The sequence below is a fragment of the Falco biarmicus genome, chromosome 4 (assembly GCF_023638135.1).
Source record: "Falco biarmicus isolate bFalBia1 chromosome 4, bFalBia1.pri, whole genome shotgun sequence".
NCBI lineage: Eukaryota > Metazoa > Chordata > Aves > Falconiformes > Falconidae > Falco > Falco biarmicus.
In genome coordinates, this window is record NC_079291.1 from 67475457 (window position 1) to 67493060 (window position 17604).

The 17604-nt window shown below is 41.0% G+C and overlaps 1 protein-coding gene across 2 annotated transcripts in view; it reads right to left on the reverse strand.

Annotated features, from left to right (window-relative positions):
- RANBP3 (RAN binding protein 3) overlaps window positions 1-17604 on the reverse strand; it is a 48846-nt gene that overhangs the window by 20338 nt on the left and 10904 nt on the right. The window contains exons 3-6 of one of the 2 annotated variants that reach the window (XM_056337346.1): window positions 8774-8977; window positions 3171-3207; window positions 2995-3081; window positions 442-513 (exon numbers count right to left, since the gene is read on the reverse strand). In XM_056337346.1, the coding sequence (XP_056193321.1) occupies window positions 442-513; window positions 2995-3081; window positions 3171-3207; window positions 8774-8977 (400 nt within the window). The remainder of the gene's footprint in view (window positions 1-441; window positions 514-2994; window positions 3082-3170; window positions 3208-8773; window positions 8978-17604) is intronic. The other variant, XM_056337347.1, reaches the window with a different exon arrangement.

Here is a 17604-nt window from a genome sequence, read left to right on the forward strand (position 1 = left end):
ACACAGAAACCACAAACCACAGAACAATGGTGATTGACAAAGTGGTACTGTCAAGAGAGGAGCCACAGGTCATTGTTGAACATTATCATGACCTTAGATTATTGATCTGATTTTTAATATCAAAAAACCAGTATCCAAAGTAGATAAATGAAAAGTTCCCTCAAGTTTTAGCTTGAGGTTAACAGGTGAGCATGGAGCCATATTGCAGTCTTCCACCACCACTCCCAAAGCATGTCAGAATTTCAATATTTGTTATTTTAATTACCTCCAACAAGCGTGAAATCAAACAATGAAGTCAGCAAGAGAACAGCTATAAGATCAGAACCATCACCACTTCCATTCTCCCAGACAGGGTCTTACTTCTGAAGTACCGGACTACTTTGGATTGTGACAGACTGACAGCAGTTTGCTGAGAAAAAGCAGAAAAATGAGGAAGATCACCTGGTTCTGAGTCAGAATTGCCAGTAGAGGGTTCACAGAAGCTTGATGGCATAAAGACGTTGTTCTTTGTTACTGCAGTCAAAGAAAAAGAAAAATAAAGAGAAGCTGTGTATGTTGTTCATAAACTCTGTTCCCAGGCATATCAAGGCTGCAAATCAAAAATGATATTTCTTGTAATTTGTTTTATTTTGGGTTTTTCTTTCTTCTGAACTAAAACAGCTTTATAATCACAGAAGTAAACAGGTCATCGTCCATAAACCCTTCCTTAGTTTCTCCTGAAACAGAGAAAGAGCAAATTTCATTTATTTTGGAGAGAAGAAAACTCAAAACAGGAACCCTGTGTTTTATCCAAACTAGAATTAAAAGTGACATCAGAATGTAAAATACCATTACAAAATATGTATAACATTTCAAAGGGCCTCTGCAGAGAGTGCAGAAAGGAGTGTAACACCTGCTAAATAGTTTAAGATAACACTAGGCTCCTCAAAAGGCTTACGAGTGACAGCAGGGGTTGCACTAAGAGCTCAGCAGCTTCTGTTTCAACTGTCCTGCAAGGATAAAAATTCTACAGAAACAAGAGTACATGAGAGTATCTGCAAGTGTCACACTCAAAAAGCAAAACAGTCAACAACAAAGAAAAATATTTGAAAGGAGCAAAGAACAGATTCTTTTCCACCCTTTGCTGGGTGCTGAACTTCTGTTCAGCAGCTGAAATACTTGTGGTGTTGTACGAAGAATCACAGATAACGCAGTTTAGAAAATGTGATGATCACAGCAGGAGGTAGATGCATCAACAGTCACAAGGCAACAATAGTAGGTTGGGGATTTTGTCTCCAACAGATCACCTTGCACGAGGTAAATACAGTATTTATTAGTTCTTTCTAGCTTTTATGAGGCTGCAGAAGAAGCTTAAGTATGCTGAAAAAAGAAAGGAAACTCATCTCTGAGCACTGTTGCATTAAAAGATGCAGGACTTGTGTTTTATATTTAAGTTTTAGATTCCCCACCCCACCCCCCATATTTGCTTCTTTCCTCTAATTCCATCTTTTTATGATGGTCTGCCTTAAGCTTAAACATGCTGTGAGTTTCATATAAGCAAAATTTCCCTACCCTTGAGAGCAATGTAACAACAACAAAAAATTTAAGACGTTTAGAAAGCAAAAGATTTTCTGTAAACCAAGGCCATGGGATACTGTCAGCAATATTTATTCAAAGAAGCCTTTACGGAAGCTGCAATTCCAGAGGTCACCCTTTGACAACACCACACATCAGAAGAGAACAGGGGAGTCAAACAGGGACTAAACAGCCACATCCAGTCAAAACGTATTAGCCAGGCAGATGCTCGAGAAAGCATGATGGCTCCTGAAACATCCAGTATCGAACCACAGAACAGCCAAATAAATTGTTCTCCTCCACTTCTTAACAAATGTTAGCGTTAAGCAAAATCTGAGATTTTAGAGATTCTAATTTAAAAGATAAAGGCATTACAGACGATTATAGGAACTAGGAATATAAAGTCCAATAAATAAGGAAGCACCTAACAGGCCGTACGCATTCTGTTATCCTAACAGAAAATCTATAGACAAAAATCACCATTTTCACTACTTTTGATGAATGCACACAGCATTCTTTTACGAAGAGTGATCGGCGAGCAGATGGCAGCAGCATTGGTCCCCTGAACCGTCCGCAATTAACAGCACTGCCTGCGCCCTGAAGCCCACTAAGCTGCACTCCAGAAAATCTAGGTCTTAGGGGAGGAATTCCTCCTGACACAGACTGGCAGCATGAAAATAAAATATGATGCCCATAACATATCAGCAACTACATTTTTTAATTCCATAGTCACTTATTTCTTTGAAATTAAAAGCAGAAGAACTAGGTTTTCATCATTTAGTCACACTTCCCAAATGTGCTGGATATTAGAGGAATACTTTTTTACTGTTCTCATGTTTACTGTTTGTCTCCTCTCCTTTATTTCAACTGAGATGATGGAAAGAAAAGCAGCGAAGTCTCTAAACCTGCCCCAAGCGCTGACATATCTGAACTAAAAATCTTCCACTAAAGCTAAACACTTCGTACTGTCTGTGACAAGAAAAAGGCAGAAATTTGAGAGACCATTCCCAAGGGGATGACAAATATCAAACATGCCCATTCCCAAGTTTGTGACTGGTGGGCAGTGGTCACTCTCTTGCATTTGCCAGCTGAGAATGTTGGTGAAACACACTGAATCCTCTCCACTTTAAAAGGAATGGGAGAAAAAAGGACTAAACTGACTGAAGCATGACCTGAGAATTGGAAGATTTGCCTGGCAGAGTAACTAAGAAAAAGGAGCTTTTATACAGATGTGTTAGGCAACCTGATCAAAACAAATCAAAGAGATTTCTGGTAAAATCCTCAATTTAACAACATAAGGCTAAAAGCTGAAACTACAAATATATATAAACTTACAGATAGAAAATATTTTAACAAACAGATCTATCAACTTATTTGGGCAAAACAAAAAGTGTAAGAAGGAAACCCACTGCTCACATGGAATATTGTGGCAACATTTACCTGACTGAGAAGGAGGGAACTGAGTTAAGGATGAAGTTCTCTCACGCTTTACAGGTGGACAGTAGCTCCCGTCCTCTCGATCAGATTCTGTAGGAAAAAAAACTATTAGAGAAAATACACAAAATCCCAGAGACACACATACTCATGTTTTTTAATCTTACAACCAGATTTCTTACCATCTCCGTCTTCTGGACTTGATCCATCCGCTGATCTCTGCAATCAGATAACAGTGATAAACCAAAAGTCACATACTGAACATTTCAAGCTCTTTGGATACATCAAAATGTTTTAAGCATCAGTTTGGAGATTTTTACCTTACTATCAATGATATACACCCAAGGCAATATATTATTTTTATGACTTATGATTAATCCAAGTTTACAAATAAGATACCTGAAAATTCACACCCAAGCACTAACATCCTCAGAGACTGTGCAATAATTACAGTTAGGTTTTCTATATACTGAAAAAAGCAAACTGGCATTTTTCAAATTTGTTTTGATTTTAGAAGTACCATAGAAGTTCCAAAGTCATGATGAACAAACCCATGGAGTTCATCCCAACACACTCTTCCTAATTAACCTAACTGACATCAGTTCCTTCAACAGAAGAACAGCACTGGAAGAATGTCTTTTAAAATGCATTCCAGAAATCACTGCTATGGCATTTTTACAGGAATTTTACAGGAATTAGCAATGGATAGTCTCCTAGCATCTCCCACAGCACCAGGAACAAACCGGGAAGCATCCCAGGCTACCAACTATCACAATATTCAAAAAGTTTTTGAACAAAGGTTTCACATCTTGTCTGATGATTTCTAGGTCTCTCTCTCCCTAATCGCTCTGCCCATTCCTCAGCTGATATAACACCCCTTGCTCCCACAAAACATAACCCTGCGATGGATTCTTTTCATTACGGAAGGCAACTAGGGGAGCATTAGCACCATCTCATTACAAAGTCCCTTGAGATACCAAACCTCCTCCCTAAGCCCAACGTGACCCCTTCATCCCCCTCCTGCCCCAGGACACACCTCCCCTTCACACAGCCCCACTTCGGGGAGGAACAGCAGCCCCAGGGCTTGTCCTCCCCCCCTGCCACTGGCCACGTTTTGGCACAGACAGGCAGACACACTTATCTGAAAGACATTATCTTAAATATAAGAATACCAGAAAGTACAAAACTTTCTAATTAGCACTGCATGTATTTAGAATCTAGATACTATTGTACTACCAGTATTTCACTCTACGCTAATAAAAAAAACATTCACAATGCATTTTGCCTATGCAATTAAGTTTAAGGGGTTTTCTGGTTTGTTTTACATTGATAGGAAAGTATAGCTACCTCACTGGCATCCTAGTCAAGTACTTTTGAAACCTTTAGCATAGGGAATGAAAAGCTATAGACAGTTCTGGAACACACACACACCCCCACATCCCCCATCCACCCATATCTATCAGACCAATCACATTAATTACTGTATTTGATGATCCATGCTCTTCCTATAACTGGTCAAGCACTCCACGCTACTAGAAGATGATCTTATTAGGCACCTCCCCTGCCAACACACACTAGTTTCCCAAAAGATAAGGCTGAAGTGGAAAACTATGATGTCATCTGTTTCGGCAATCAGCACGTCAAGTCAGAAAAAAAATTCTGTTTTGCACAGAAAGCATTGTCACCTACACCAACAACCTGTTTCCATTTTTAGCAAAAATCCTGAAAGCAAAAGGAAAACCATTTTGTAAGAAATTTGCATGAATGGAACTGCAGGTCTCTGTGCAGAAATCCTTAGAAATCAACAAGTGACATCCCCCCGAACTTCAAAAACTTCTTAAGCCCTTACTGGCAGGTATTATACTCTCCATGGCCAAGTAACAAAGAAACCCACCAAACCTGTATAGCACAAGCTTCAAATTATCACATTATTGTAATTTCATTACCTGATGCAAGCACAACCAAATCTACCATCACCACCTTTAGTGGGCAAGGAGTATCCGTACCCATAACCAACTGCAACCTACTAAGGGCAAAGCAGAGCCAGGTAGCTACTCTGAATTATTTCCATGCTTCCTAATCTGAGAGTTTTAGGAGATTAAAGGTATGCAAAAGTCCATGTGACAAGTTTTACAGCTGTTACCAACACTGCCAACCCTCGTCATAGCAGATGCTGCACAGAATAATAATAAAAAAAGGTTTCCTTTTCCCTCAAAATGTATTTTCTTCTACAAAGGCATCCAAGTATCTCCATCAGCTGGTGTGCTACCTCCCATCCATACCCCCTCACACACTGCTCATGCTGTCAATTACTGCTTAGGGAAGTTGGGTCAGACTTTGCAAATTTCCTACCAGAAAAATGCAACAATGGATTTAAATCTTTTATAGACTCAGGAATTTAAAGGCCAGGGAAGAAAAGTCATAATCCGTTAGGTTGATCCCCAAACACAGACAGGCCAAAGAACCTCATTTATATCTACCTCAGTCCTCAACCTCCTGCCTGAGCATTTAAGATACCCATGTTTGATTTTCTGTTTTCAAATAAATGAGAATATGCGCGAATTACTCCACTGAAGAGTTGCCAACACTACTGGGAGCTGTTTGATTTTGTTATACTCAGCATCCAGTATAAGACACTAATGACTGTTTCCTTGCTTTTATTAAAAAACTTGCTGTCAATAGTCACTCCCCATTACCTGGGGCATTCACCTTCCAGACCTCCTCAACCTTGCATTAAATCTCACGTTTTTTCTCCATAATCTTACTTTTACCAATGACCAATTCGCTCTTGCAGATCTTGAAAAAAATATTCCAAAACCCTTCATCATCAGAAGAAAGTCTTTCAAGAAAATAAAGCTGGATGCATGTGCTCTAATGAAGCCTGGTTTCCCACAGATCCTACCTAGATGACAAATAATGTGGAATAAGCTGCAGTGAGAAGTAAACGCTGGGGGCAGCGAGCTGTTTTCTCTCCTCTCTGGTCTGCCTCTACCCCCAGACTGCAGAGGAACCCAGAGCCAGGATCTCCACACCTCTCAGCACCTCTAGACAAACCTGACAGAGTTAAAGGCAGATGGCACAGGGGCAAGGAAACACAGAGCTGCTTTATTAGCATAAGCTTCGCTTTCTCATGAAGCCACACTAGAAAATAAGTCACTGCTGCTGCCAGAAGTTGCTCACCAGTATTGCTTATTCAGGAGAAGCTGGGAAGACTAGACAAAAATAGGGGGAATATAGCCATGACAGAGTTTATCTGAGACTGGGAAGAAAACACATCAGATTACAATTATTGATAATAAACAGCAGTCCAGCCTCCCCATCAGGCCCCTCAATCTGTACTTTACAGCAATACTCGTTTTACACAGATACAGAAATACGCGACAAATGAAAGCCAGGGACATCTCATCTTATAGGGAAGCATTAAGATGATTCAGCTTCTCTCCAATCTTTGAAATTAGAAGCTGAAGAGATACTTAAACCAGTAACATCAAAATCCAACCTACAATTTACTCCTCAATTCAGCACAGAAGCCACCTTCCACTTACTCCCTCCTTCCCCTACTTTTAGAAATCCAGCTACAGAAAACTTCTCCTTATTTCTAAATCAAGGCTCCTACCACTCTGACACAGTTCTAATTAACCAAAATTACCTTTTTCAAGGCTACCAACTGCTTTTAAAAAGTGCAAATGAAACTTATTAGCCATCCCATACTGAAGCACAAACCACTTCTTTACACCCATTACTTCCTCACACAGTTGTTACAAACTAACAGAGGACTTTAAAACTTCAACAAATTTGTCAGTTTTTGTTTATTCACAATCATGAGCAGAAACAGGGAGGGCAAGGGAGAATTTAGGGAAAGCAAAGAAAGGCCAACATAATTAAGTGAAATCTGTAAGAGTACACTTAAGAGTGTTTATCTTTGAAAAATGCATTTAAGATGCAAAAAAAGTCTTACGCAAAAGGAATTCAGAGCATGGTACAGCAAGTCTGGAATCCAGACACTCTGCACATACAGGAGCATCACTAACTGCCACGGCCATTGCTTAAAAGCTGTTACAGAACCTCCTCAACAGGGTCCTGCTGGCACAGCAGGATGCTGCTGCAGGCTGGCTTGGGTGAGCCTCAGGAAGGTCAAGACATCACACTCCGCTCTGCAAGAGACAGTTTCTCTGGCCACACCACAAAAATATCTGCCTGTACATGTACAAACAATACCAAGGAAACAAGAAATATGCAGTGTTTCCGCTTCAGAGCTCAGCCATAATTCATCTTTTCTTCCTAAGGTCCTGGGAAGATTGCATGGAACTTTCTGCTCTGGCAAACCAGTACAAGCACTCTGAAGATGCATCAACCTTGTGTGTATTTCAAGGAAAGAGTTTTACTCCAGCACCGAGATAATTTGAAGAATCCTTGCCAGTGCATCTGAAGGCCAGTTACATGCCTATATCGGCTACTGTACTAGTCCACAGATTTAAGTGGATAGAGCGAAGTTCAGTTCAAGGATGTATAGATACCTGTTGTGTACAGCCAAGAGTTCCTGCATACATTCCCCAACAGCACTTTTGGTTCTTAAACTTTTCAGACCTGGGTTAACTGGTATAAGATTTTCTGCTCTTTAGGAACAAGTCTAAGATAGTGACCACTTGCTGCAGATTTCCTGAAAACTCTGGTTAATGCCATTCTAGTAACACTGGCAACTTTAAATGATACAAAACCGACATTAAAATCTGCAACTATGTTTACCAGGTATATTTTAAAATATTGACCCTTGAAAACTTTAATCTTAAAATCAAAATAGAAAAACTTCTCCAGCAGGTCATTAAGCAACAGCCTGGACACAGAAAGGGGCTTAACCTACAGCAGTTTGTACCTTGTCATGACAATCCATTTGACACTGGGTTTACCTGAACAGCCTATTCTTGGGGGGGCGGGGGGGGGGGAAACCACCAAAACCAAACCAAACCCACAACTTATTAGTGCAGGAAAAGGGTGCAGGTGTTGTGTGGAGCAGCCTTAATGGGCACAGACCTATCAAAGAGTATATGCGTAGTGTGTGTGGTCACAATGAGCAGTGACTCACCTGCACCAAGAAAACATGGTCCACCAGCCAGAAAGATTAGAAACACTTAAAATTGCTCTGAAAGACTGTATGGTTCATTTAGTCATGCAACCTTTCTAAAAATATTTTGCTCCACCACCAGTACAAAAAAGATAATCTTAAATTAATAGCTTTTTCCTACCACAAGGTAGCGTTTGGCTTCCCCCCCCCAAGTACCTAAATTCAGAATTCTGGTTTAGCATTTTCTGGCTGCTTTTAATCTGTTAAGTACATTACAGGTTGGCATGACAAGCTCCTGTTTATATCCAGTGGAAACACAGCATTAGCTGCTCCCTTTGTCAAGCTGCAGCATTACGGCTCAGAGGGAATAAACAATCCTCCCCTAACTGCTTGAAGTAAATCCCTCATATATACCCACGTTCTCACTCATTTAGAAGAGCTCTCATCCTTAGCAAACACAGAGTTTACACCCTACATTTTAAAATTAATACTTGATGTATTGATGACTTCTACAATTACACCTGCTAGGGAGCACCAAAGAAATTTCATTTCTACTAACTGGAGCAATGGCTTAGAGGGGACCAACACCTGAGATCAACGAACCAGACAGACAGTGGGCTGGCTGCACTACCTAAAGTTAAAACCAACAGATTCCTCCTAGTGGAAGGGACTTCTTTCTTTCGACCCCTCAGCAGCAGAAGTACTTGGTAGGTTCACACTTACCCCTGCCAGTTCTTGTTGAATAGGAGCAAGCTGGGCTTCAGAAGTGGGACTCAGGGTAGCACTGACTGAGGCAACAGCAGGAGCAGGGTGCTCAGAGTCGCGCTTACCAGCTGATTCTTTGTGACCCAGACCATGGTGGGGGGACTCAACCTCTCCCTGGGGGTCCTCGCCTGAATCCGACAAACCTTTTTGCTCTGCAGGGGACTGGGAGCAGAAAAGACAATGGCCCTTCAATGCAAGGCTGCAACACAAGACAGCAGTCGTCCTAGTGTAGCAAGAGGATCTGCTAATCTGTTTTTAAATTCCAGTCTTTTCCCATATGGCAGAAGGAATTGCTTGCTGCTGAGACACCGACTGAAACATGCACAAACCAGGTAACAGAACCTGCTGACTGAACTATCCTCCCCTCCCCACCAAAAGCATCAGTTTGCACAAATGTACTTTTTTTTAAAAAAAAAGTTAGCTAAAAGTGTCAGTCTCCCTGGCAAAAGAGCATTTTGCCAGCCATGGGGTTGTTGGAGTTTAACTCCTCTCTAGGTCTAAAGGACAGCTAATTGCTTTTACCCCCAGATTCAGACATAAAAATTAAAAATTAAATAGACAATTGCTGTAAATTACTGTCTTTCACTGCTTATTCAGACCACGTTTGGGGTCAGTGGGGTTGATTACAAAACTCTGCACAGAAATTCATTATTGTAACATTCACACAAGACAATCCTTTCATATTCACGATGGTGAATTATCTGAAAACCAACACCAACATTTACTTTTGCAAATTACGAAATTTGCCTATCTGTTTCAGGGAGGGGAATGATAGGATAGCTAGTGCACACTAACAGGATTTGGCGTTTGCTGAACTTCTGCTGCAGACTCTACACTTGAGAGATTATTTAATGCTGCAGGTTCCTCACTTGCAGAAAAATTGGGCATTACCATGTTCTGCACACGTCTGAAGAATGAAACACTTAAAGACTTTAAGCCTGAACAACTGCATTGTGAGAAAACACTAAATTATAGTCCATGAATAATATGCACGCCAAGGATGTTCTCCCAGCTGCAATTTGTGGGCCAAGCCTCCTGATGTTGTATGGTGAAGCATCTGGAGAATCAAGCAGTTAGGTGAAGACGTCACTCAGAAGCACATAACTTTGGCTCGCTCTCAGAAAGCATTCAGTAGAATGAAGAGAGACTTAAATATGCTCATCATTGCCCAGGTCCATGCAAAACAGGGCAAACAGCAACTTCAAAAATAAACAGCAGCTTTTGAATCTTAAGAACCCAAAGTTCTTCAACTATGACTTGCCCTGCCCTCAAACAGAAGCAATTAAGAGACAGCAATATATGCAATTGTATCAGCAGATTCATTTCAGTTCACTGAAGTTACTCAAGTTTCAAATCTTGCAAGAAATAACATTATCCCCATTAAATATGTTTTGAGCCCTAATGATAGTTATGCCAGGTAAAGCTGGGTATGCTGGATTTTTGTATTTTCAAAATTTTCTGTTACTAATTGACCCAAACAGTAACTTAAAACCCCACAGAACAAGAAAGAAGAGTTAAAGAAACATTTTGTTTGTCACCCAAAATTAAACCGAGTCCAGCACTCTGCTCTTCTTACCTCTTTGGCTCAGAACAGCATAGAAAGGCTACCTGGCACAGCACTTACAACATACGTAACTCATATGTAAAGGAAGGGGTAACATCTGTCCTCTACTCAACGTTTTATATCCATTACTCCTAGTCCCTTTTTTATGCCATCTCACTTTCCAAGTTAACAGCATTCCAAATGTCACTCAAACTGTTTTCTTCCCCTTCAAGAGGAGACAGTCATAAAAAAAGTACAAGAATTAAGTCACAATTGCTTGCATCACACCAGCCACAAAAGCAGTTATGCAAGCAGTAGCAGTGAAAACCTGATTTTTCTCATGGCTTATGTTTGCATGCATCCTCTGGTCCTCTCACTCCACTACTCCAAATCTCACATATCTCAGGACTCAGACCTCTCCCCAGTCCTGCCGAACCGTCACCCCCAGGGCCAGCGGCAGTCTGTCTGCACTAAGCGGAGGCAGCAGGGCCACGCATACAACCTCTGCAAGGGAGGCAATTTGGGTCTCAGTGATCCACCCGAGGTTTCTAGTTTGCAAGAAACATGCAGAACTTTTTTAACATCTAAACCTCTATCGCCATGTCAATCGTTTCCACAATCTGCAAGCTTTCAGCCTGGTGAGCAGAGTGCCAGCGGCAGAGCCGGCTTTGCTTGGCTTCCTGGCTGAAAGACCTTCCACCCCTCCAGTGGTCTGGAGAGCCAGAGCACCGAGAAGAGATGCCAGCAGGAGGACTGAGCAGACCACAGAGCCAGTCCACCTGCTGGGCAGGGGATGGAGGTGACCCTGCTGGGCTCACACAGCCTTTGGGGATTCTCCGGGGGGGGACAGCACCCTAAAAACCACAGTGGGGAAAATGCTGAAAGCTATTACCAGAATGGCACTAGGAAACAGGAACGGGGGAGACCATCCTTGCCAAGAGCCAGAATGAACCTCAGGATGAGCTAACCATCACCAGGGATCTGGAGGCAGCAGGGAATGATTAGGAAACTGTAGACAGATTCTTGGGCTGAAGATTACTAAGAAGATTCAGTGCCCATAAGAACACAATAACGCACAGGAAAAGGGTACAGAAGTGCTCCCACATAAAAATAGCTAAATACTTCATTCTTCTTCAGCCATAATACACAGGATTTGGAGGAAAAAGGAGCAGGAGTATAACTCTGAAAGCACAAGTGGCCATCCTTGTGCATGGGGTGCCCGCACGTGCCTGGCTGGGAGCTGACAGTGTGAGCATGCATACGGAGATGGCTGCAGAGACAGGTGGCTGCAGTCCTGTGGAGTGGTTGGATTTCACCTTAATGGTCTTTTCCAACCTAAATAATTCTATGACACAGGATGGCATTGCAGGGACTCCCACATACAAGAGCTGGAAAGCATCAAGTCAGGCTATAAATGGGTTAAAAAACCCCAAACACCCACAAAACTGAAGGAGACAAAAAGCCCATTCTGCTGAACCCCTTGGCAGAGGATCACATAGATGGTAGTAGCTCACATGCTTGGGTTCAGCAAGCAATTGGAGAAATGCAAAGAAGAAAAAAAAAAGAGCCTTACCACTTACACTGACTTCTAGCTATAGATCATAAAATTGCTAGTAACATAAGGCAAGAACATTCAACACACATTTGTATTAACTGGAAATGACAATAAACTATTTAGCAAGTAATTCATATCAATACAGTTTATAACATTTCAAACTAGGCTAAGTAAACATGCATCAGATTTTAGTAGTTCTTTTAATATGTGGCAAATATTTTAAAGAGTGAAATAAGCAAGGTAACCTTATGGCATAAATCTGATTTCTACCCTAAGGAAAACTGGAGTATGTGCTTCAAGGCCCAGAAAAGAAACAAACCAAAAATAACAGTCATTGCCAATTGCCACTTTTACACAGAAAAACCTGAGACCACGTTGAGACTTTCTTGGCCAGGTTAATACATGAAATTTTATTTTTAGAAAAGCAATATATGAAATAGATCAAAAACTACTGCAAGTTTCAGTATTTTGTAAAGAGTATGTGGTTTAAGTTGAGAAAGACAAAACCAACAAAGGCCTCAAGGACTTGTGAAACCAAAACTGCTCCAGACAGAAGTTTGTACAGCTGTTCTCAAAAAAGCACATCCAAGGAAAACTGCAAGATCTAACAATTCATTTCACTCTCCAGTCATGCTTACTACTGAAGTGTCTTGTAATCTCTCAACTTCATAAATCCTGATCTAAGCTCTTGTTCAAACTTCTATGGAACTGGTGAAGAATAGTTCATTCTCTTCCTTTTTGCTGAAATGTTTTATGTCTGTGATTTGTGTCTCACCTTGAGACTCCTTTTCTCTAGAGAAGCATCCCTTGGAAGTACGGCTCTAGGGAGAGCATGGCTGAAACCTGTTACTGTCTCTTAAATATTAAGGCAAAGATCAATGGAGAGTAATAGTTTTAGGAAGCCACCTACACAAACTCACCTTGCTCAGCCAGATCAAACATCTATTTTATCAAAAACAACCTAGACTAAACAGAAGGCTACTTGGAGATTTGGCTTTCTCTGCATTGCAGGAAATAAGGAGACAAAAAAATATATTAAAAGCTAAGATTAACATGATGCTAAACCCACCAAATATAGGCAAGGAAATAATACTCCTTTTTTATAAGGACTGGCACAAACGCTGGGGTCAGTTTTTCCTCCCAGCTCTAAATTGGGCTATTTATGCCTCCTCCTTTCTCATCTTCCCCAAACTAGCACCCATACCCAATGGTGCAAAAAGAATACTCAGTGTATCTTCACAATCTTTCTTTACCTGCTTAGGGCTGAGGACAGCTCTGTGTCCTCAGTAGCCTTTGACATTATCAGCCTCTCTCTATTCCTCTAAGCTTTGCCTTGCACAACTGCCCTCCCCAAATACTTACGATCATTCTTTTAAGTGCATCAGTGTAGCAATATATTGACAATTACGAACTCTTAGGCATTAACTTTAACTCGTTAAACATACTATTGACTCACACAGTTCAACCAGGTCTCCCTAACAAAAACCTCTCGCCAGCTGTGCTAACTACACTCGGAGAGCCTGCAAAAGGGAACATTGTGGCCTCTCCCTACACAAGTTACATCCTCCACAGTTCTGTCCCTGCCACCATCCTAAACCTACAAGCCATGCCCATAACACAAACAAATTCCAAATCACACTACATCCAGCCAGGGCTTCCACCATTCCCTACTTTATATATCGTCAAATACAACTTTTCTAAACTTGCTCTCCAGCTTACATGGGAATGCCATCTTTCTAATCACTTCAATCACTTTTACAGCTCCTCATCTATTTTTAAAGCTCCACAGTTGAGACCTTGATGACAGATACAACAACTTAAGGAAGTAAACCCTTGTTTACTCCAGAACTACTCTTTTACCTTTACAACCCCTGTGCCAGCTACTCCTTAAACTCTTTGCATCATTTTACAGCTCCACTTAGGCATGGGACACGACCCAAATATCACGTAATTTAACCTCCCTTCAGAGTCATCCTTTAAAGGCTTGCCACTACCACTTCACCTATAGAAAGCACAGAAAACCAGTTTTATCACAAGGCAGAAATTAAAGTGTTCTTTTCTGTACTCTACCATTACCCCAACCCAGGCTGGGGGAGGGAAGAGGACAAGGTGCAAGCTACATCACAGACAATGGCTCACTTTAAAGTGCAAAAATATTTTTCTAAATCTGAGTTGAGAATTCACCTTTTGTAGTACTCAGGGCTAGGGAGTCATGATGATCCTAATATTACAAGGATCAATAATGACTGGAAGATGGCCACAGCTCATGCTTATAGAACAAAGGACACTAAACGCATTTTGGGGCAAACTGTTTCTTTATGACACTACCAGTTAAATTTGTTTGAGCTATTACACCTACTCAGAAATGTGTAAATGCAAGAAAGACTTCAGAATAACATGTATTTCTGAGGTCAAAGTGAACTTCATAAAATGACTCCAAGTAACTTACGGAAACTGTCATTAAATAGCTTTATGGTAGAAGTTACATTGGTTTCAGAGCAGAAACAAGTCTAACAAGCAACAAAAATGAATCATAGAAAAAGTTCTATCCACCAGTCAATCTTTAAATCAAGAAGTGCTATGAAAAGCACAGTGTAATTCATGTGTAAGTTATTGGGATAGATAATGAAGGAACAGTAATATTCTATGCTTAACAGTGAGGTTAGAACTTTATGCTGCTTTCAAATCTTAACAGCTGCGAGTCTTCCTTGCTGATGCAATTTTCCAACTCCTGTGGGCTCTAGAAGCTCTGCTTGCCAGAAAAATGAATTGCAGTGTATAAACAAGGAAGGTATTTGGATGCTATCATTCAGGTATTTGCAAGAACTCTATTTCACACATTGCAAAAATATTTCTCAAAGAGTTAAGGAGATATGAAAATGAAGGCTCACTCAGATGTGGAAAAAGCCAACTTTATATCCACCATTAACTGATATCTATAACGAAAATCAGAACAGACAGACTAATCCCATCTTTTTAACTGCAAAAGAAAACAACCAGAATCTCCTAACTGAAAGCAAAATTAAGAGGCATCATTCTGAACACCATGCACTTTTTTGTCCCCCCTAAATAAACATGACAGCCTGCAGGTTCTGATGTTTTACTAAACTGTATACAAGCCTTCGCTAGAAAAACCTGTTAAAAAAAATGTTTCCAGACTAGTACGCATTTTGTCCTACAACATGCTGAGTATTTTCCAACTTCTAATGGAGATAGATTTCTGACACCTTACGAGCACAAACAAGTAGATATTTCTAGAAAAAATAACGTTATTTAACTTAAAGCAGACAATGTTAGCTCCAGAGAAGTAGTTAAGGCCACCGAACAGTATCAACCCAGCCCTAGTACTGAAAGGGTCTGCAGACACAGCCTACAAAATAATTCCGCTCAGAATGTCCTGTTTGATGTGGAAGAGCACTAAGCAGACACCTAAACAATTATATGGACAGTTAATTGAACTGAAGAAAGCCAACCTGACTAGACAGACATTTTACTAAATTAAAATTGTGATTTACATAGAAAAATGATGTCTTTTAGAAGTTGTTTGTCAACTATTTTGAAGTTACTTTTGCATTTTCTTCAAAACGTTGCTCCAGGAAAAACTCCTCTGTTAATGTATTTTCCTTGTTAACTTTAATAAGGATAATCTTTTGTGGCAGGCAATGCACTTAACCAGGCACCTTGTATGGAAACACTAATAGAGTTAACGGTTAACTAACACTTAGCTGTTAGTCTTTCCAAAAATACAGTGAAAGGTCTCAACCAGTGTGTAACCTGAGTCACCTTTTCTTAATTAAGTTGATTAAAGGGACACTCAGCTGCTAGGTTCTGATATATACAGTATGTATTAAGTGGCCATTACTTTTGGCTGACAGCACCATATTTTGCCTCTATTACCATTTTATCAACGCTACAAAAACCAGCTACTGGCACAAGCAACAAGCAGGCTTTGACCCTTTATTTAATGGAATAGCAACAGAGCACTGATGCCTCTCATGTTTTGTCCAGTCTCAAATACACACCATAGAAGCTACTAAAATTAACCACCCTCCCTTCCCCTTTTTAAGAAAACTGTACATCTCTACACATTACACAGTTTAAGATAAGCATTTGTGTTTGTTATTACACGTATTACACTTTGGAAATTGGCAGCCAAGTGACAGATGCCACTGGCAGATCCTTCATGATGTGCCTCGAGGAACCTGCCCTGTTCCCTCACCAAGCGAGACCTATTCCACACCCACACGGACCACAGCCAGCTCTCTCTCGAGCCAACAGCACTTACCATTTAGACCAATTTCTGACTCATTTTTAACCCCTGTGCCTTGCAGACGCTTGGCTCACCCACCAGCCTAGGTACAAGGTGGTTGCTCCAGCCCAGCCCACCGGGCAGGACTTCTGGCTGTGCCTCAGCAGAGGACACACTGCACACAACCACCCTGCTCAGCATCACCATAGTCCTCAGCATCCTCCCGAGGCACCTGGGAAGACTAAATCACAGATCCCTCTCCCCAGAACACTCCATCCTCCCTGCCAACCCAAGACGACGTTAAGCCTTTACTTAAGATTCTTTACAAATATTTTCTTGAGGCGCACCAGAGCGCAACAGATCTGTCCCACAGCCCACCAGAGAAGCTCGCACAGCCTAACCCCGAAGGCATGCAGGCCACTGGGGACACACACACTGTGCACGAGCAGAAGGTCCAACATGAAGGAACTTGACAGCACCAGACCTACCATCTTCGCAGGGAAGGGCCAGGCCAGCAAAGAAAGGACATGGGACCACGTCACTCTGCCTGGGTTGCATATTGCTATGGTCACTGCTTCCAGGCTAATTGCAGAAGCACTGCCAAGTCAAAGGACACCTGGGGAGAAAACTCACCATGGTGCGACTTAGAAGGGACCTTCAGGAATGGTCTAAGCAACAGTGGGTGACGGGGAGCTGTTGCCTAGAAGGAAACACCACGATCCAAACTGATAGTGCAAGCACTAGCGCTTCCTTCACTCCGAAGTACATCTAAACAGGCACTCTAAAAAACGTAATTGGAAGGAACATCTCAAAAGTATTTAAGATGTATTTAATTTGATTAGCTAATATTAGGAGAACAGTAGATTTAAATCCTTTCCAAGCTGACAAAAGATTTCAAGCTCCTGCTGAGGAACATGCCTACTAAACCCACCAGAAAGCTTGAGTATGGTACTTGCTCCAAACCAAAGAAAAACTACCAACTGCAGTACGGTTCAGTATCTCTACTCAAATGTTTGAGAAATTTTCTGTTTGCACAGATAATACAACAATCCAGTGATTGAACAAAAAGTGAATCATGTGTACATGAGTACACTTCAGTTCCCACCAGCTTCAGCTGAAACAAGGGTAATGCTGATTTTTTTTTCCCAAATGTTAACAGCTTTTACTATTAGCCAGGCAGAATTAAGTACTGCAATATATTGACGTTCTTAATTTGTTTTACAAAAATACTTTTACAATAGAAGAAACTGAAAGGCTTGCTGGTTAGGAGGAAAAAAAAAGAAAACTATACCCTAGCACTCATCTATAACACTGTGTGTCATTTTTCAAGTGCAAAGGAATGCAAGCCATCCTGCACTCTGTCCACAAAACCATGGTTATCCATTACATCTACTTCAATTTAATTGCTATCTCTGCTAAAGAAAAGGTCCTGCTCCTTTCCT